This window comes from Plasmodium brasilianum, chromosome 10 (assembly GCF_023973825.1).
Source record: "Plasmodium brasilianum strain Bolivian I chromosome 10, whole genome shotgun sequence".
Lineage (NCBI taxonomy): Eukaryota > Apicomplexa > Aconoidasida > Haemosporida > Plasmodiidae > Plasmodium > Plasmodium brasilianum.
Window position 1 is genome coordinate 510,348 of NC_090123.1, and position 19,531 is coordinate 529,878.

General features: G+C 25.9%; 5 protein-coding genes across 5 annotated transcripts in view; 1 reads left to right on the forward strand and 4 right to left on the reverse strand.

The window, feature by feature from the left end:
• Nucleotides 1-894: 894 nt before the first annotated feature.
• On the forward strand, nucleotides 895-1,673 carry MKS88_003170 (pre-mRNA-splicing factor BUD31; the record flags this gene model as incomplete). The annotated part of the gene is made up of 3 exons (XM_067216239.1): nucleotides 895-1,111; nucleotides 1,259-1,431; nucleotides 1,620-1,673. The coding sequence occupies 3 exons, from the start codon at nucleotides 895-897 to the stop codon at nucleotides 1,671-1,673; spliced, it is 444 nt and encodes a 147-aa protein (XP_067072906.1).
• A 332-nt stretch (nucleotides 1,674-2,005) lies between these two features.
• MKS88_003171 (iron-sulfur cluster assembly protein SufA) lies at nucleotides 2,006-3,204 on the reverse strand (the record flags this gene model as incomplete). Its single annotated transcript, XM_067216240.1, has 5 exons — nucleotides 2,006-2,063; nucleotides 2,256-2,392; nucleotides 2,511-2,615; nucleotides 2,767-2,816; nucleotides 3,012-3,204. The coding sequence occupies 5 exons, from the start codon at nucleotides 3,202-3,204 to the stop codon at nucleotides 2,006-2,008; spliced, it is 543 nt and encodes a 180-aa protein (XP_067072907.1).
• A 1,231-nt stretch (nucleotides 3,205-4,435) lies between these two features.
• Nucleotides 4,436-5,914, reverse strand: MKS88_003172 (magnesium transporter NIPA; the record flags this gene model as incomplete). The annotated part of the gene is made up of 1 exon (XM_067216241.1): nucleotides 4,436-5,914. One exon carries the CDS (start codon nucleotides 5,912-5,914, stop codon nucleotides 4,436-4,438), a length of 1,479 nt encoding a protein of 492 aa, XP_067072908.1.
• A 2,885-nt stretch (nucleotides 5,915-8,799) lies between these two features.
• On the reverse strand, nucleotides 8,800-9,681 carry MKS88_003173 (50S ribosomal protein L17; the record flags this gene model as incomplete). The annotated part of the gene is made up of 3 exons (XM_067216242.1): nucleotides 8,800-8,907; nucleotides 9,105-9,278; nucleotides 9,463-9,681. 3 exons carry the CDS (start codon nucleotides 9,679-9,681, stop codon nucleotides 8,800-8,802), a joined length of 501 nt encoding a protein of 166 aa, XP_067072909.1.
• A 1,430-nt stretch (nucleotides 9,682-11,111) lies between these two features.
• MKS88_003174 (uncharacterized protein) overlaps nucleotides 11,112-19,531 on the reverse strand; it is a gene marked incomplete at both ends in the record, with an annotated part of 28,462 nt that continues 20,042 nt past the window's right edge. Inside the window, 2 exons of the mRNA XM_067216243.1 lie at nucleotides 11,112-13,588; nucleotides 13,911-19,350. Coding sequence (XP_067072910.1) covers nucleotides 11,112-13,588; nucleotides 13,911-19,350 — 7,917 coding nt within the window. The remainder of the gene's footprint in view (nucleotides 13,589-13,910; nucleotides 19,351-19,531) is intronic.

Consider the following 19,531-nt stretch of genomic DNA (forward strand, 5'->3'; position numbering starts at 1 on the left):
GCATGTAAAGAGTTGTCATACAATGAACTATAAAACATGTTTCGTTCAAGTAAAAATGTAGTTGTAATTTATTTAATTATAATAGTGCCTTGCTCATTATAATTAATTAGGACAAAAAAACATAATTTATATTCATATACTCATATATTCTACACCTCAAAATGTTATAGGAAAATATATCCTTTTTACATAAAAATCAGTACGTGAACATCTGGCAATACGATTTAGACCTCATAATACTACTTATTTTTTATTTTTTTCTAATTTGTAATAAATATTAGCAAATTTTTCAACAAAAATGTCATCGCAGTAGTATGTAGTATTACATACATAAAAGAAAAAGCAGTATAATGAAAGACTAAAATGATATGCTTTATTTAATAGGGTTTTATATTCTTGAACGATTGTTAAAACAACGCATGAAAAAACTTATATTGGTAAAAATTATATGATGTATAATATGGAACTTTTTCCCAATACTCATTCTTAGTTACTATTTGTTCTGAGAATCTTTAAAATTATTTATTTTTTTTTTCTATCTATTTGTGTTTCTTTTCACAGTATTTCGGAAAGTAATTTTTTTAATATAAAATGTAAGTTATTACATTATTTTGAAAAGCTTAAAAAAATAAAATTAATGCAGCTTTGCATTACGGCAAAAAAGAAGATCTTTTACAAATTTCAAATGAACAATTACGAAAATAATGATATAACAGGAAAATATCATGATACTTTATGATTTTAAAAATAGGCTATAAGTTGAATTTTTTTTTTTTTTTTTTCTTTTTAAATAAAAGGCAATAATTGTAATTTTATTTAAAGTACGTAACTTCAATTTGAAATATCTAATCTGTTGATGTAACAATTTATTAATATGAAAACGTTTATGAGAAAATGCCTCGTATTAGAACTATGAATTCAAGAAAACCACCTGAAGGATGGAATAAAGTAGAGTCGTTTTTAGATGAAATGAATAAAAAAATGAGAAGCTTAGAAAATGAAGATACATCTAAAAAAAGGAAAAATGAAATTTTATGGCCTATATTTCAAATAAATCATCAGACATCTCGTTACATTTATGAATTATATTACAGAAAGAAAGAAATTTCAAGTAAATACACATATAAATTTAATTTATATAAGTTTTTGTTTATTTGTTCATATAAGTTATGCTTATTTACTGCACTTGCTTAGAATTATCAATACCATATGTACTATATGACGTTTTTATTTCCTAACATTATTTATTTATTTACAGAAGAATTATACGATTATTTAGTCCAAGAAAAGTACGTTGATGGTGCTCTTATTTCTAAATGGAGAAAGCAAGGTTATGAAAATTTGTGCTGCTTAAAATGCATACAAATATCTGATAGTAACTTCAGCAATACTTGTATTTGTAGAGTACCAAAGAGAGATATAGGGAATAAGGTAGTGCACATAAATGGAATAAAAGAGCAATTCGTTGAAACGTGTGCATATATATGTACATATATGCATATTTGCATTTGCGTACATGAGTCACGGTTGACATAACTTAAAAAAAAAATATATATATATATATTAATTTTTAATTATATGATAAAGTTTAACCTAACATTCATTTTTCTGCATTACAGGTTTTGCAATGCGTAAATTGTGGTTGTAGAGGATGTGCTAGCGGAGATGAATAAACATACGTAAATTTTATTTTTAATGTCTGTTCGATGCTCTACTTCTTTTTTTTTTTTTTTTTATTATTAATAATTTCAACATGCGTTTGTGATAATATATATATTTGAACAATTCTGTCTATATTTATGGAATAATAGCCTTTTTTCTTTTCTATTTTTTTTTTTTTTTTAAGTTGCGTATTGTTTTTTGTTAGTAACCAATAAACAGCTATTTATATAATAGTACAAAATATTTAACCAAAAAAAAAAAAAAAAAATAAAAGGATAATGTAAATTAAGATAAGATAGGATAAGTTAAAATAAAAAATAATTAAGAAAAGCATCCAAACAGATTACACATTAAAGGATTTTCCACATCCACATTTTTTGGTTGCATTTGGGTTTATAAACCTAAAAAAAAAAAAAATTAAATCAATTATAAATATATGGATATATTATTAAAGCAACATTCGTAGTAGTAACCTTGGAAGCAACCATCGCAGCAACAATAGATATAGGGGTATAATAACTTTTCGGTATAAACGCAAATTATCAAATAAAATAATTACGTCTGTACATCTTTTATGCATAATAAAAACATACTTAAATCCGCCGTTTATTAAATCATTACTGTAATCTAATATATTGTTGTAAATATAAATAACGCTTGTAGCTTCTATTGATAAAATGAAGTGTAAATCTTCGAACTGTTGTATGTAGTCATCGGCTTCAATTTCGTCCTTAAAAAGTGAAAAAATAATAAAATAATTGAGCAGTTAATGGGAAAATTAATACGGGAATTTACTAGTAATTTTTGCCCAAAGTTTTCAACTCGCTTAAACGTAATTCATTGTATACCTTCTTGATGGGATTTAGTTTGTACTGCAAGCCCTTACAACCTCCATTTTTTACTGAAAGCTTTAATATTAAGTTTTCTTTTCCTTCCTTTTCTTTTACTAGTTGCTAAAAAAAAGTTGTTTATACATTTGTGAACTATTAGACGCATTTATCTGTGTGAATTGTACATGGTTTAATCTTTAACATATCAATTGATGGAACAAACTTAAATATTACTAAATGAACTTTTATTATTTTTTTTAGTTATTATTATTACTTCAATTTTGTTTTTGGCGTTGTCCGTCAGTTTAATTATATGTTCATTGTCTATGATGTAAAAAAAAAAAGAAAAAAGGGAACAGATAAATAAATAAACTAACAAATAAATAAATAGATTTACAAATAAATAAATAAAATAACAAACAAATAAGTAAACGAGCAAAAAAGTGAATAGATGACTATATTTTATTTTTCTCATTTTAAAAAAATTTGTTAAGATACACTTTTCATGATTTATTCTACTTTTAATTGACTCGTCAACAAGTCCTAGTCTGGTAACAAATTTTCTATTGAATTTATCGTAATTTAATCTTTTATTGTTATTTATAAATTTATTAGGAGAATGTATATAGGACGTAAATAAGGTAAGTCTTATGGCGTTTCCAATTTTTATTGCTGGAAGGAACAAAAACAAAAAAAAATGTGCTAGTATCATTTTGTAACCTTTGATACATATTTTTCATATAAGAGAAAAAATAAATTAACTTCAAATTGGCATTTTAAGAAAAAATAAAAAAAAAATTTCATTTAGTTTTTCCCTTTTTTTCTCTTTTTTTTTTTTAATGTGCATAAAAGGCAAACAGAAATTTTAAACTGAAGTTTGTGAATTCATTTGAATCCTCTTTTGTATCCCTGCTTGCATACTCGCATATTTATGTACGCTTGTCCCGTATTTAATCAACTACTGAAAAATATACACACAGTTAAACTTAAGCCAACTTTATGGTTGCTATTAAATGAGAACTATTTTTAACAACTTCAAAAAAAATAGTATATTGGATGTTTTGAATAGATGCACATATATATCTATACAGAAAATTTTGAAAGTTAAAGATTAACCAAATATGTTGAAACTACGTATACTCGTACACGTAAGTTGAAATAAATAATACATTAATGGCAAGCAAATATAAGGTTAAAAAAAAAAAAAAAAAAAAAAGGAATAGATAAGTAAAGTATTAGAAACGATAGAAAAGAAAAAAAAAAGGGGGACGAAAAAGGAAATGAAACCAAACAAGAAAACAGTAACAAAAGAAGATATTGTAGAGATAAATGAATGAAAAGTCATATAAATAGCTACCTAAAGGTTGAATAAAAAAAAAAAACATATTTAAATGCATGAAAAATAAATAGAAAGTAATCTGATGATTATTAAAAGATTTTTAAAAGAACAAAATGGCCAAAGGGGAAACAAAATAAAAAATATTGATTTATACATGTGTATGTATTTGTATGTATACATGTGGATAAACTTTTAACACATTAGTGAAATAAAATGAAGGGAAGTTGTAATTCACTATCGCGTTGCACAGAGGACATGAAAAAACATATTTGTTTACGTGCATACATGCATATATATAAATAAGTGTTTATATATAAGTATAACGTATATACGTATGTTTGAATAACGCATGAACATCTGTATGCGTAACGCATGAACATCTGTATGCGTAACACTTGTACTTCTGTACGCATAACACTTGTACTTCTGTACGCATAACACATAATCTTCTTTTTAGCACCTGTTTGGCACTGCAGCATTCATTCACGTGACGTAATATATATATTTTTTTTTATTAGTTCATTTTCCTAATAGATCAAACAAAGCAGATGCTTTATTTATAAAAATAGCAGGAAAAACGCTTATTTCATTTCGGTATTCCTCTTTAAAAAACATAAGTATTTTCAGTTTTCTGGTCATTGTATTTATTTATTTTTTTTTTTGAGTAAAAAGATTCTTTATTGGTGTTGTATATATCATATGGTAATGTATAAGCATTATATATAGTATTGTCAGTTGAATATTCACAGTGCTGATCTCCTATATGTGTATCAGATAATATACTCCTAGTTCTCCTAAATCGCTCGTATAATGGACGAAATTTTTTCCGTCCAACTGTTGTACCAAGCAATGAAACAGGAAATAATCCCATATTTAATATAACTTGTTTTGATAATTTTTTATTTTGTAAAACCTGTGCATGAATATCTAAATTTTCTAAAGATATATCAGGTACTTCTTTGTCCACATATTTACGTAAAAATGCTATTTCTTGTACAGCTAATATAGATATAAATAACACAGTCAATACAAAACCAATTATAAATAATAGAATAGAATTAAAATTAAAATTTTCAATTTCATTAAATTTTACAAGACCACCTAACGTTCCAAAGAATGTCCAAAATACATAATAAGTGGGTACAACTAGGGTTGCATCTCCCCTTGTTAAACCTAAATTTAAAAAATGTATTTGTAAATATATGGATATAACAAGAAATATAAAACACAAATGGGGTAAAGGTGTTTTATATATATGTTTATTTGTTAAACCAATATTTAAAAAAGCTACAATTTCTTTAATTTCTAAAACACATTGTGATCCTATCAAACCGGCTAAAAAACCATAAGATAATCCTATAGTTTTTGGATATAAATTTACAGATTCACCTAAATTTTTAGTATTTAATGAACAACCCAATACATTTCCATCAAGTTCATCAGTTCCATTATTTCCTTCATTTTCTTTCTTTTCATCATATATATTCAACTCCACATACCTTTTAGTAGCATAAATTTCTTCATTTTCTGATATTATTTTATTTTCTTGATGATTTAAATAAATTAACGTAAAAAAAGATAAAAATATAGAAACAAAAATATAAAAAATATACCATGGGTTCCTCCAGCTTTCAATTATATTTAATGGATTAAAATGTGCTTCTTCTTTTGTATCACATAAAAAAGAAGCGCATGCACAAATGCTTATTCCAAAAAATATACCTAACGTTGATATTATTTCTATTTTTCCCAATTTTTCATTTAAGTAAATATTTGCAACTACAGCATTCGCAATTAGACCAAATGAATTCATTGGTGCTAATGTACTAGCAGGGGCAAATCCAAGTGCAATTATATGTAAGAAGGACCCAAAACAGTAAACGAAAAAACCAATATACCATTTCATATCACACGAGTAGTTAGTAAACATGTATTTCTTCTTCTTTGAATCACTTAAACCTAGTTTCATGAACGTATTTGCAATGGCCATAAATATGGACCCAATTACGGTTAAAAATATTCCTAACACTAAATTCGCTGTGCTATTAAGTTTTAGCATCTTTTCTATATGAAACTTATCCATTTTGATCTGTATTTTTTCCTTTTTACTTCTATTCTCTTGTATTATTCTTTTACTAATCAACTGTATTATTATCTTACCTTCTTTTTCGCCTAATGTCTTACGCGTTTGTTCCCTTAATGTTTTATGCTTTTATTCCCTTAATATATTACGCTCTTATCCCCTTAATATGTTTCCCTGTTAACCTCTTATTATATTACCCTCTTATTCCCTTAGCTTATTATATTTTATTTTTATTAACTCCTCATACACATAAACGTAGTTATGCATATATATATATATGTGCGTACATTTACACATAGGTATTAATATGACATGTAAACGCATGTATAGTTATACACACATACACATGTACATATGCCTATATATATGCGCATATCTATGTAAGAATGATTTATCTATAATGATTTTCATCATGCGCTATATGCATGTGTCAATATTTAATATAAATATATGAGCACATATATTGATTTGCTTTAATATGTGCAAGTCCACCTTTACATTAATACCGTAAATAAACAATCGAAAAACAAAGTTTTAAAACTACTTAATCTTTTGCCTTAATTTTCTACGGAATTTGTAACATGTGTATTCTTCTCCTTTATTTTGTAATTACATATTTATGTTCTACATAAGCTTTTATATATAACTAATAACATTCGTAGCTTGTATATATATGTTTAAACGTAAAGCTCCTATAATATGTATAAACTGTCTTTTCTTTTTATATAAATATTAGTTTAAGGGAAGTTATTAAAAAGTATGTCTTTTTTTCGTGTACAAGATATTTTCTAAAAAGGACAAATGTTTTTTTTTATAAATTATACACTAATTCTTTGTTTAAAAAAAAAAAAAGTAATGTTTGCTATTTTTTTTTTTTTATTATATAACTGTTTTCAAAATGTACATAAATATGTGTATGTAAGCAATATCATTATATAGATTTCCAATTTTTTAAACGTTTTTAATATTTGCTTAAAAATATTCACTAATTTATATTTTACGTTAAACATTTTTTTTTTCTTTTTTTTTTTTTCCCCATTTCTAATTATTCCTTTTGTTGTATATCAAAATTAAAAAATATAAATAATAAATATTTTTATATAATATATTTTTTAGTTACTATAAGGAAAAATACTACAAAATATTATAACACTTTTCACGTGTGTAATTTGCTTCATAATTTTGTCATTATATGTGATTAGTAAAAAAAATAGTACATTTTACAATATTTTAAATATTATGCATGTATTTTTTTTTTTTTTTTTTTGGTGTAAATTTCCTTTGTATTGCATTGTTTTAAATTAATGCTAAGTTAAAGAAAGAAAAAAAAAAAATAATTGTCTAAAAAATAGAACGGTACAATGAAATAAAAATTAAATATTTGCAACATTATTTGTTTAACTTCATTTTGTATGCATAAACATACACATACCCGCATACACATATATACGTAGGTATATATGTATATATATATCTTTTTTTACTATTATTTTGAAATGTAAAATGCCGCCGCAAAATACTTCCGTAATTAATGAAGCATTTAAATCTTATATACATATACATATTTATACATTTACACATTTATGTACGTATATATATGTATGCGAAAAGGCGAACGTATAAAATTAAAGACAACCAAAAATACAAAAAACAAGAGTTACAAATGTTGCAATTTTCTGTAAGCACAATATAACAATATAACAAAATAACAAAATGACAAAATAACGAAATAACGAAATAACGAAATACGAGGAAAACTAAGAGTTAATATTTTATATATGATCATTTTTCAAAACATTATATGAATGGTGTGTTTCAAAAAAAATTATTTCAATTGAAATATAGTGAAAAGTTATTTTATGTTAGTGTATGCATATGGATACATATACACATTTTTTTTTTTTTTTTTTTTACTTTTTACAAGGATTAAAAAAACATTTTTACAATATGAAATGTACCATTTATCACATAAATGAAAAAAATAATATAAAAGAGAAATAATGTATGAAAAAAAAATTAAAACAAAATAAAAAACAGCGTTTATATATAAAATATATATATTCAAAATAATATACATATACCCAGTACAAATTTAGGTTACTCAAAATAAAAAATAAGCTACTTGCTAAGAACTGTGTTTCACAAAAAACAGCTTTTATATTATAATCAAAATTATTTATTTATTTAATTATTTTGTTATATTAACTTTATTCACCCTATATTATTGGTACTTATTTAATATAATTTATTAAATATTAAAGCAGCTTTCCAAATTTTAACAGTTGCTACTAGTACCTTTTCATATATTATTAAAGAGTTAGTTAACTGTTTTCTTCACCTTCGAACGGGAGAAAAATTAACTTTATAATTTCCTCCCTTTTATTTCCAATGAAAGATATAATTCCAATAGCATTTTAAATATATCAAAAATGAAAACAAAATTGAACTTTTAATTTCTATATATAAATATAAGCTATGGGTTAAAGTACCTGTTTAACTTTTTTTAAGGAATAGAAAAATATATAAACGTATTTGTCTAACTGTTTTTCTTAATTTGTTAATGTGCTTTTTATAACTATGACATTAGTATCTCTACTCAAAAGTGTACATGCTTCCGTATCATATTCCATAATTAAAGGTTATTACCCCTTTTTTTTGCATACAGTTTACTGCTTTTCTAAAAATAAATATACATATATTTCAAAAGTTTAAAAGATTTACTGCTTATATGGTAAATGTCACATTGTGAATATGTGTGTGCTCGCTTGGTCTAAAATACTAACACTTGTGAAAAAAATCATCAGAAATATGAAGGGGCACGAAAAATGGTAAAAAACTCTTGAAAAATAAAAAAAAAAAATGGGGAAAGGAAAAAGGATACATAACTACAAAAGTTCCAACGTAGCCATCCTTGCTGCATCTCCTTTTCTACTTCTGGGTAAAAGTTTTATTTTTGTGTATCCACCATTTCTTTCCTTGTATTTTATAGGGGCCTTTTGGGGGGTAAGAAATAAAAATAAAAAAAGAATAATTTAAATTATAAATTATAAACGCTAAGCGTTTAGTGTGTTAAACGTTCAGAGATAAATGTTAAGTGTTACGCGTTAAGAGATAAATGTTCAATGTTTAATAATAAGAGTAAATAAAAACAAATGGATTACACATTAGGTACACTGCGTTCGTGAACTACCTGCCTAACTACATTTAGGGCTAATTCTCTATCAAACACATAGTTAGCTATTAACCTATATGCATACTGTCGATTGTTGTCGTGCTTTTTTGCATATGTTATTATCCTTTCCACTTTTTTTCTAGCCTCCTTTGCTTTTGCTTCTGTTGTTACAATTTTTCCGTGCCTTAGAAGCTGCATTAAAGGAATAAGAATTATACGTGCAAACATGTATACACGTACATATATATTTATTTACATACTGCTCTATGAACAGTTGTATGTGCATAAATATAATTGTGCGCATACAAACATATATCTATCTATATATCTGTATATATCTACATATATATGTAGATAACTCGTATGCAAAATGTACACTAGTTGTTAAGGCTCTAAGCAGGGCTCTCCTTTGGGCTCTCGGTCTCCCTAATTTCCGGAAGTTTGAGTTTTTGTGGACTAATAATAAGCTATTTCTTTTGTTTAGAGTATTTTTAAAATTAATTTTATTTATTATACAATTTCTTGATACATCCTTTTTTAATATAAAAGCTAATATGTTTTTGCATAAAAAAAAAAATAAAATACAAGTCTTCATTTGTTCATTTTTGTTTAAAAAAAAGAAAAAAAAGTAATTGAAAAAATGGAAGTTATTGATACTAGCTTTTAAATTAACACATAAGGAGTAGTTAAAAGGAATAATTTAAAAACATACAATAAAAGAGAAATATATATATGTATATATATATTAAATGCATATACATAACGTTAACATATCTAAAAAGGACGTTAAAAAGTTTTAAATAAATAATAAAATTACTGTAAAAAAATATACAAGCACAGTGTTTCGCTCTTTATATTTTTTTACGTGTGAACGAAGTACTATATAAAACGTTGGAAGATAACACATAATATATAAACAATTTAACAATTGCGCTCTTAAATAAAAGAAACAAAATTTATACTATAGTTTTAACACGAACAAAACAAATTAACATGTTTAAATATGAGACAAATATGATTATATTAAAAAAAAAAAAAAATAAGACTTATATATTGTACACCTCAAAATGGTTTAAAATTTTGTACTTCAAGATCCGTAAAACTTCAAATTTTAATTTTTACGACAATTATAAAAATAAAAAACTGAACAACTCTCAATTAATGTATAAAAAAAAATATATAATTTGTGGTGCATTAGGACTATCAGACTCTTGTTTAAAAAGAAATTTGTTTAAATTTCTTTTCCTTATATATACTATTATATTAACCTATTTATTTTGACAAAAGATTTCCAATAGTATTTATAATGATTTAAAAAAAAAGAAGTATGCCAAAAAAATGTGCAGTAACAATTTGTGTGTACATATAATATATTTTTTTTTATACATAATATACAGACATATTTACGTATACCGTAAGCACCAGTAAAACATGCATGCTATATAGAGCTTTCCAATTCTCTAGGTTTTAAAATAGTGACATTTATATTACAAAAAAAACAGTATATGCAAAGAACATAATCCCCTTACATACGAATAACCAAAAAACAAGCATTTAATAACATAAAATTAACAAAAAAAAAATTGGCTATTAGCTTTATAAAAAGTATAATTTTGTGCAGAAAAAATTAAAAGAATATTGTATCACCAAAATTATACACACGAAGAGGTGTATATATAATATATATGTACACATTTACTTCTGGATAGAAAAAAAAAAAAAAAAATATATATATATATATATATATATATATATATGTAGAATGTACATATATGACAACAAAAAAAAAAAAGAAAACAGAAAAAAAAGATTTTATAAATACATAATGAGAAAGTACAAAGTAAGATAAGCTAGCTTTCTAAATTATGAAAGGTGTTGTGAAAGAGTTACTAAAAACGTTGTTCTACTTCTTTTGTTTTTTGGCCTTATTTTTTATCTCAAATTTTACTTAGTAAACAAAATTATGCCTACACACAGGTGCATATATACACATATGTGTAAATGCATCCAACTATAGATAACCGCCTAAGTGTCATTATACCTAACACTTTTTTTAATCAACTTTTTTAAGCTTTTTCCTTTTCTTAAACTTGTTACCGTTTTATGCACTCTTTCCGTTTTAAATTCAGTGCGTTCTTGAACCCTGGAGAATCGCTCGAAGTCTCCGATCAACGTGTTAGCAAATCCTTCAGTTATAGATGCAAAAAAGTTCAATAAGCCAAAAATTGGGGAAAATAAGCATCTTAGAATGCAACCGATAATTATACATGAAGTTTTTAAAGTACTATTTCCTTTATTGAGTGATATTTTTGGCTCAGTAAATAGTGAAACCCATGGTCTATAAAATGTATCTAAAAGTAACCCGTCTAACCCTAGTATTAATGAATCTAATATACTCGGAGGTCTGGGCCTCGAACCACCCATTATTTTATGACATACATTTAACATATGACTTAATGATTGGAATAAACCACCTACAGTATTAACAACTAATATGATTATTCCACATTTAAATCCTGACATAAATCCATCAAAACAGTTAGAACTTGTTTTCACTCCTCTAATTGTTTCTTTAAACAATGCAATTAAACCATTAATAAAACCTTTAATAAATGCAAACGGATTGGATAACCATGCACTAGGTAAGGATTGTCTCAATAATTGCCTAAAATAAGATACACGTAAAGACTGAGATAATCCATCCCATGTACAAACCATATAATTTCTTTTTTGTGATATCAAATGTATACGCATAGAAGGTGTATCTACTGGTAATGCATCTACAATATGTAATATTCTTCTCGAAATTCGGTGCTCTGAAGTTCTAATAGATACTATAATTTCAATTGGGTAAATTTTAAACTCTCGTATATATACAGGTTTGCTCTTATTATCTATCCATCTAGGATTTGGGTGTAAGAATAAGTGAGATGAAAATGCACTAACGAAAATTTTTCGATTTTTAAAGTACTGAATTTTTATAGGTAACAAACTTTCATCGTTTATATTATTAATATTGTAGTAGGTATTATTAATTAAATTATGCACCTTCTTATATTTATAATATCCTACCAATGCTTTACAAATTTTTTTGTGTATTATACTATTTCTATTTTTATGCGTCACATCACTGTAAATAGAACTATTAGTAGAATCTTCTGAGCATATTTTGTCCGATATATTCTTAATATTCGTTATTTTATTTTGTGTTATCAGTCTAGCTTTAGGTGAACTAAAATAGTAGGAATAAGTATTCGGTTTTATGTCTGTGCCGTTGATGTTATTGTTGTTGTAGTAGGAATAGTCGCAGTAGTTATAGTCACTGTTACGCCTATATTTATTGTTGTAATTGCTGTTATCTTCTTCTACCCTTCTCTTGCAGCATATCATTCTGTAACTGTTCTCATTTCGATTTATAGTGTTTAATATATGATTATTATTAATAATTTGGTTATTTGTTAATATAAAATCATTTTCCATTTTACGTTTTATATAATCATTCAAAGATAACATTCTTAAGAAATTTGTGTCTAAGAAAATTTTCAAAGTAGTGTTTATGGCATTCTTCGCTGTCTCTGATGTTGCAATAAGAGGTGGTAATGACTTTTCTTCCTTATCATACTGTAGTAATAATTGTTTTTCTTTTTCCATTATTTCTATTAATTGTTCAATAACTAATAATTCTATATTTGCATTAATCGGGGAAATTTTTATCGTTATATTTTGATATATAGGGGCTTGTTTAAAAGAGTCAACACAACACTGCTTAGTATGAACGTATAAAAACGTATGCTCATTTTCATCTTCTTCTATATTGGTATTTTTTAAAATAACTGGGATATCTCCTTTTACAAAATGGTCTATATGTATTTGTTCAATTAGAATTATGGAATCAATATAACTATTTAAAAAAACATACTGCACATATTCTTCTAATTCTTTTCTTTTTAAAATGTTTATTGGTGTAAACATTTGATTTATATCACTATTCATAATTTCTTTCGGGTATATACGACCGCTAAATTTTATTTTGGTTAAATGGATAGCTATTATTACATCTTGCCTATGTATCCATGTCACTGTTAATCTAGGGATGTTCATTTTATATATGACAGGTATGTTAGGAAAATTGAAATATATATAATTCATTTTTTTATAATCTAACATATATTTCTTATTACTATTTTTCTTAGATAATAGTATTTTCTTTCTACTATTTAATGCTAACAATTTATGAATTTTACTAAAATTTTTTGTACTGACTATTTTTCTAGCTAGTTTATATTTTTCAGTAATAACAATAGCTCTACTTCCGTTATCTCTTATAATTAAGAAGGAGTATAATTTCTTATTTACTAAATTATGGCCTAGGAAAATGCTATCTTTTTCCATCTTTTCCTTTCTTCCATTTTCTTCCAAATATATATGGCTATCATTATCTGCCTCCATGCTACTATTATTTGAATTGATTTCATCAAATAGGTCCTTATTTCCCCTGTTTCCTCTCCTTGAACTTTTTAAAAAATGTCTATCAATATTTTTATCATTATTATTATTATTATTATTATTATTATTATTATTATTATTATTATTATTATTATTATTATTATTATTATTATTATTATTATTATTATTATTATTATTATTTATTATTATTATTTATTATTATTATTATTATTATTTATTATTATTATTTATTATTATTATTTATTATTATTATTTATTATTATTATTTATTATTATTATTTATTATTATTATTATTATTATTATTATTATTATTATTATTAATAATAATTATATTAATTTATTATTACCGTAATTACGGAATTCATTGTAATATCTGAAATCGTTGTAACTGTTGTTATCATTGTAATTGTTGCGATCGTTGCAATTATTGTAACTGCTAATATAATTATAATTATTCCTTGCACAGTTCCTATTTTCAGAAAAGGACAAACCCTTGTCCCCATATACCCTATAAGGTAAAACAACGACATTATCAATAAAGGAATTAATAGAATTAACACACCAAGAACTTTTCTGAACACCCACAATTTTTAAAGCAATTTTTGATGATTCAATCTCATTGTTATGTCTTAAAGTATAATAAATAGAACTATAAGGATAAATCATTTTTACGGAGAAATCCCCATTTTTACTACTTCTGTTCAAATAATTATTATAGTTATTATTCATATATTTTTTCGTATATTTATTCACATCCGTTGTGTATGCTATAATAAATTTAGTTGCATTAATTATTTCAAATTGAGGTCTAACGGGTAGACTAAGGATATAAAAATAACCATTATATGTATATGGCAATTGTTGTTTATCTCCGAATATACCACTGCACACATTAATCTCTACTAATAAATTATTTGTATTATTTATTTGAGATTTATTTATATTAAACAATTCTATTTGAAAATTCGAAGGCACACTTTTTGGAATCAAAGAAAAAGGTAATGAACTATAGTCCTCATTAATGTCCTTTATTTTTATGTAATTCCTGTGATAGTGGAAAGAGGTTATTTCTCCGCTTCTAATGTACGTTTCGTTTTTTTTGCAAACATTTTTGGTAGAGTCATCCTTCTTCGTGTTACTGCTAATGTAAGTATTGTTATTTCCGATATTATTGTTACTGTTACTATTCCTAACATGAAGGGCCAGTTGACTTGTCTCCCAATTTTCCGCTTTGATGTGTTCGCAATTTCCAGGGATTTTATTTTTACTAAAACTGGTATCACCTTCGATACCTAATATATTTTCGGTAAAGCTCTTATTGCTCATGTTTGACGCTTTTATATTATTAACACTACTAATAGTATTCTCTATTTTGACATCACTCATTTTGTGTGATTCTATATCTCCGTTCTGTTCCTTCGAATTTTCACTATTCGACTTTTTACTCTTCATATTTTCACTTTTATAATTTCCCTTCGTGTCATTAGTTCCATCATAATTCATCATTCCAGATATCTCTTTATTTACAGATACAGGACTTAATGACGTAATACCATTCATATTTTTATTTATATTTCTCCTATCAATTGGAAGCATTTCCTTATATGCATTATTTAGCTCTATATTATTGGCCATGTTTTGATTCATAAAAATACTTCCAAATTTTCTGACCGAGTCAGTAACAATCTTAATGTCAAAAGGTAACCTATTTATAAATATATAGCTATTTACGAAAGTTACAATCTTAGATTTGTTAAATGGTTCTTCTGCATATCTCACACAGATACCTAAAGACAAGAAACCTCCTTCATAATAATCCTTCTTTTTTATTCTGGATTTTCTTCTTTCCATTTTGTACCTTGATAGATCTCTAAATGACGCTTTGCTTTTCATCTGTTGTTCTTTTTCTTTGTCACCTACTCCATTGCCTAATTTGTAACTAGCTCTGTAACGTCCTACGTCCTCTCCATCTATTTCTATATGAGCTCTTGTTTCTACTTGTGCTTCTTTCTCTTTTGAAACTTCTTTATTCCGAATAGGAGCTAATTCGCTTTCATAAAAAGCCACTCTGGACCTATTAATGCGCCCATCTCTTGTACTAACATATGATTTCTCTTCTTTTTGGCGTTTATTGGAATTCCTACTATCTGTTGAACTTTCATGCATATTATAATAATTCGAATTTAATTTGTTTCTTCTCGAATTACTCATTAGTGATATAGGATCAATGTCATAATTTTTCCTACCTCCAGAATTGTCCCCATTAGAAATGGACCTAAAGAAAGGTGTAATTTGAAATCTGCTTTTTTTAAAATATTTTTTTTTTTTGTCATTACTTCTAGTGTAGTGCCCTCTTTTTCTGTATTTTTTTTTCATTTCCTTCTTTTTCTTCTTAATTAAGTTAAAATTCATAATACTATCATGGGAAAATAATTCTTTTTGACGAATATTATTTATATTATCACCATCATCGTCCTTGTCTATTTCATTCTGTACATTTGTATTTTCATATGAAGCATCCTCAACATATACTTCATCGTTTATAATTTCGTCCTCTTCTTTAAACAGATTAAAAATGCTTAAGCTTAACTGGGATGAGGAAATTTTCTCAAGGGCGTTTTCATTTTCCGACGACATAGAATCATTTATACTTCTTTTAGATGTGTTCTTTTCTTTACTAAAATATTTTTTCCTATACTTGTCAAGCGAATACAAGTTCTTCCCAAAGTAGTTCTTTCTACTCTTCGCTCTACCGCTATATTTGCTGTTATTTCGTCCTCTACTCTTGCCACCATTCCTTCGACTATTCTTTCCTCTATTCATGCTATACGTACCCTTCTCCCTACTTGGGGTTTCCCCCAACTTGTCATTATTATCTCCATAATAGGAGCCACTGTCAGCAGACTCGTCATTTCTTTCATATCTGTCCTGATCATCCATATCTTCAAAGAAATCGTCACCTTCTCGTATTTCATTCATCTTATCTGTTTCTCTATGTTTTTTAAATAACCGAAATTTCTTCATTTTTATGATATTAGTGTATGCTCTTAATGTTTTTTCATTCATTTGTTTCTTTCCTTTAAATAACGATTTTTTGCTCATTAAAAAATTCTTAAATACATTTTTATATGGTTTGTGAACTCTCAGAGTTTTGACATTACCCTTCTTTTCCTCATTTACATAAATTGAAAACTCCGATAATTTAGAAGTGCAATAATATAAATCATTTTTGTTAACACTTTTATAATAGGAATCATTTAAATTATCTGAACGCACGGATTCATCAATTTTTTCAACATGCACTTTTGGAATAGTATCCAATTGAATATTATACTTTTCTTCCTTACTTTCTTCGTTTATTATACAACTTTTAAAATAATTAGTAGTTTTATATGTGCCATTTTTATTTAACTGATTACTGTATAGGTTGATTAAACGTTCTTCCCCATCTTCCTTATTGTTTCTATCTTCATTATCGTGTCTATCTTCCTTATTGTTTCTATCTTCCTTATCTTTTCCACCCTCCTTATCATCCTTACCTTCCTCATCTTGCTTTTTTATTTTTTCACTTTTCACATCTTTTAACTCTTTCAATTTGAAGCTATGTGTTCTTTTCTTATCTACTTTACACGTAGTATTGGTGGGTCCCTGCTCCTCAATATTCATAGGATTAGCTACATCACTGCATTTTTTTTTCTTTTCATCATATTTTTCCCAGAATCTTACCTTTTGTTTTCTATTTATTTTTCTATATATTAAATTGATTAGTGGCCGTATCATATTCGTTTTAGTACAATCAATTTTACTACTAACGTTACTACATAATATTTTATTATTCATATAATCGTGTTTATACGATTTTATCCTAACACTTTTTGCCTCTTCTTCTGTCATATATAAACGGCTATTTGGTGGTAACAATTTGCTATTTATATAAATACACACATCTGTTGTATTTTCAAAAAAGAAAGGGAAATAAAAGTCTATTTTTCTCCTTGAAACGTCAGCTGACACAGTAATAGTTTTAAAAATATATAAATTATCATGTATTTTTTTATTCATTTGATTAATTTTATTTTCAAAATAAATAAATTTTAATTCATCATAAGAGAAAATACTACCAATTAAACCACATTTATGATTTAGTACCTTTGTTGATGTAATCATATCACTAGATGGCATATAAATAGGGAAAAAATCTTCTGTAGCATACAAGAAATTATGTGTAAAATTGTGCTTATTTTGACGACTATTCCGGCAATTTGCATCAAAGCGACATATATTATATAAGTTATAATACAAGCTTCTCGTACGTATACTACTACTACTGCTAATACTACTGCTTCGGTTGCCAATTTTTTCATTTTGCTCAAGTTCATTTATTATTTCTTCATACATTAGATTGCTCTTTCTGTTTATATTCGACACTGATTTATTTTTGTACTGCGCATAGTTTATATTTTTTCTACGCTCCTCCATAGAAGTTGAGAGCTCATTTGCCGCCTTTATATGCCCTCCATTGTCACTGTCTTTATTGTTACTATTATTGCCATTTCCACAGCTAATATTATTATTACTAGCGGCAATGGTATGAATATTAATATTATTATTGGAGTTGCTATTGTTGCTATTGTTAACAGTATTAGAATTATTACTGTTAATGTTGTTACTGCTGTCGTCATTACTAATCGCCTTATTAATGTTAGTACGATAAAATAGCCCATTCAAATCGGGAAGTTTCACGTCCTTATAATCAAAATAACCCTTTACTTCATTGGCATAGTCACAAATGAAATTCATCTTTTCTATTTGTAGACCATGGTAAAAAACTTTCATGTAAAATGCTTGGGTAGATATAGGCAAACACCAATAATGATGAGGAGGGACTAGAGCATATAATTCTTCTTTTTTTAAAATTTTTGTTATATCATCATTCATTTCAAAATTACTATTCCGAAACATTTTCTCTTCCATTTTGTCTTCATAGTTATTTTTATTATTTATTTTAAATAAACTTTTTTCCTTTTTCAATCTAACTATAACAGTTATAGGATTTGGTAAATTGTTTCTAATAGTAACCATCGGTTCTATTACCAGTGTATAATTGTATGAAGTTTCTTTTATATGTTGAGTGGGAACATCTTTCACAATAACATAACAATAGAACATAAGTAAACTTTTAAAAACTAATTCAGATGGAGATATATTTAATTTCTTTTGATATATGTTATTATTATTTAATGCATATTTATTTAAAAGCTTGTATAACATGTAAAATGGAATTGCCTCAATGTCTAAATTTTCTTCTTTATTATATTTATTTCCTAAATTATTTATGCTATATTTTTTTTCCTTTTTCCTTAAAATTTTTATATATGGTAAAGTATAATCATACAACCAAAATAATGGTATAGCTCTTTTACTGAATGGTAATATGTTTATAAAATCTGTATCTGCTAATTTATCTTTTCTTTTATTTCTTTTTTCAATATAAGGCATAAAATTCTTATTATTATTATTATGGCTTTTTAAATTTATTCTATTTTTTTTTACTCCCCTCCTATTTCTAGTTCTTCCTTCTTCACTTTCGTCCCATGTCAAATAATTCCTCGTATTTGATTTTTTGCTTTTCCGTAACCCCCATTTGAATTTAACGCTAGAAAAGTATTTTGTTTTCCCCTCCTTATAAATTCTGAAACATATACCTGAGTTATTTTCTATTTGTATGCACGTACCTATAGAAAGACACCATTTATTTTGTATTATCTCCGGTTCGACTAGCAAATTGTGTTTCACCTATGAAGGGGGGTAGTGTGACAGAGACAAAAAAAAAGGAAAAAAATGAGAATTATGTAACACGTAAAATGAAATAATATTAATGCAAAAAATGGCTATAAACAAGAAGACACTTCGTACTTGTGCATATCATCTAAAGAATAGGAAAACATTTTTAAATGGTTGATTTCCTATAACTCAG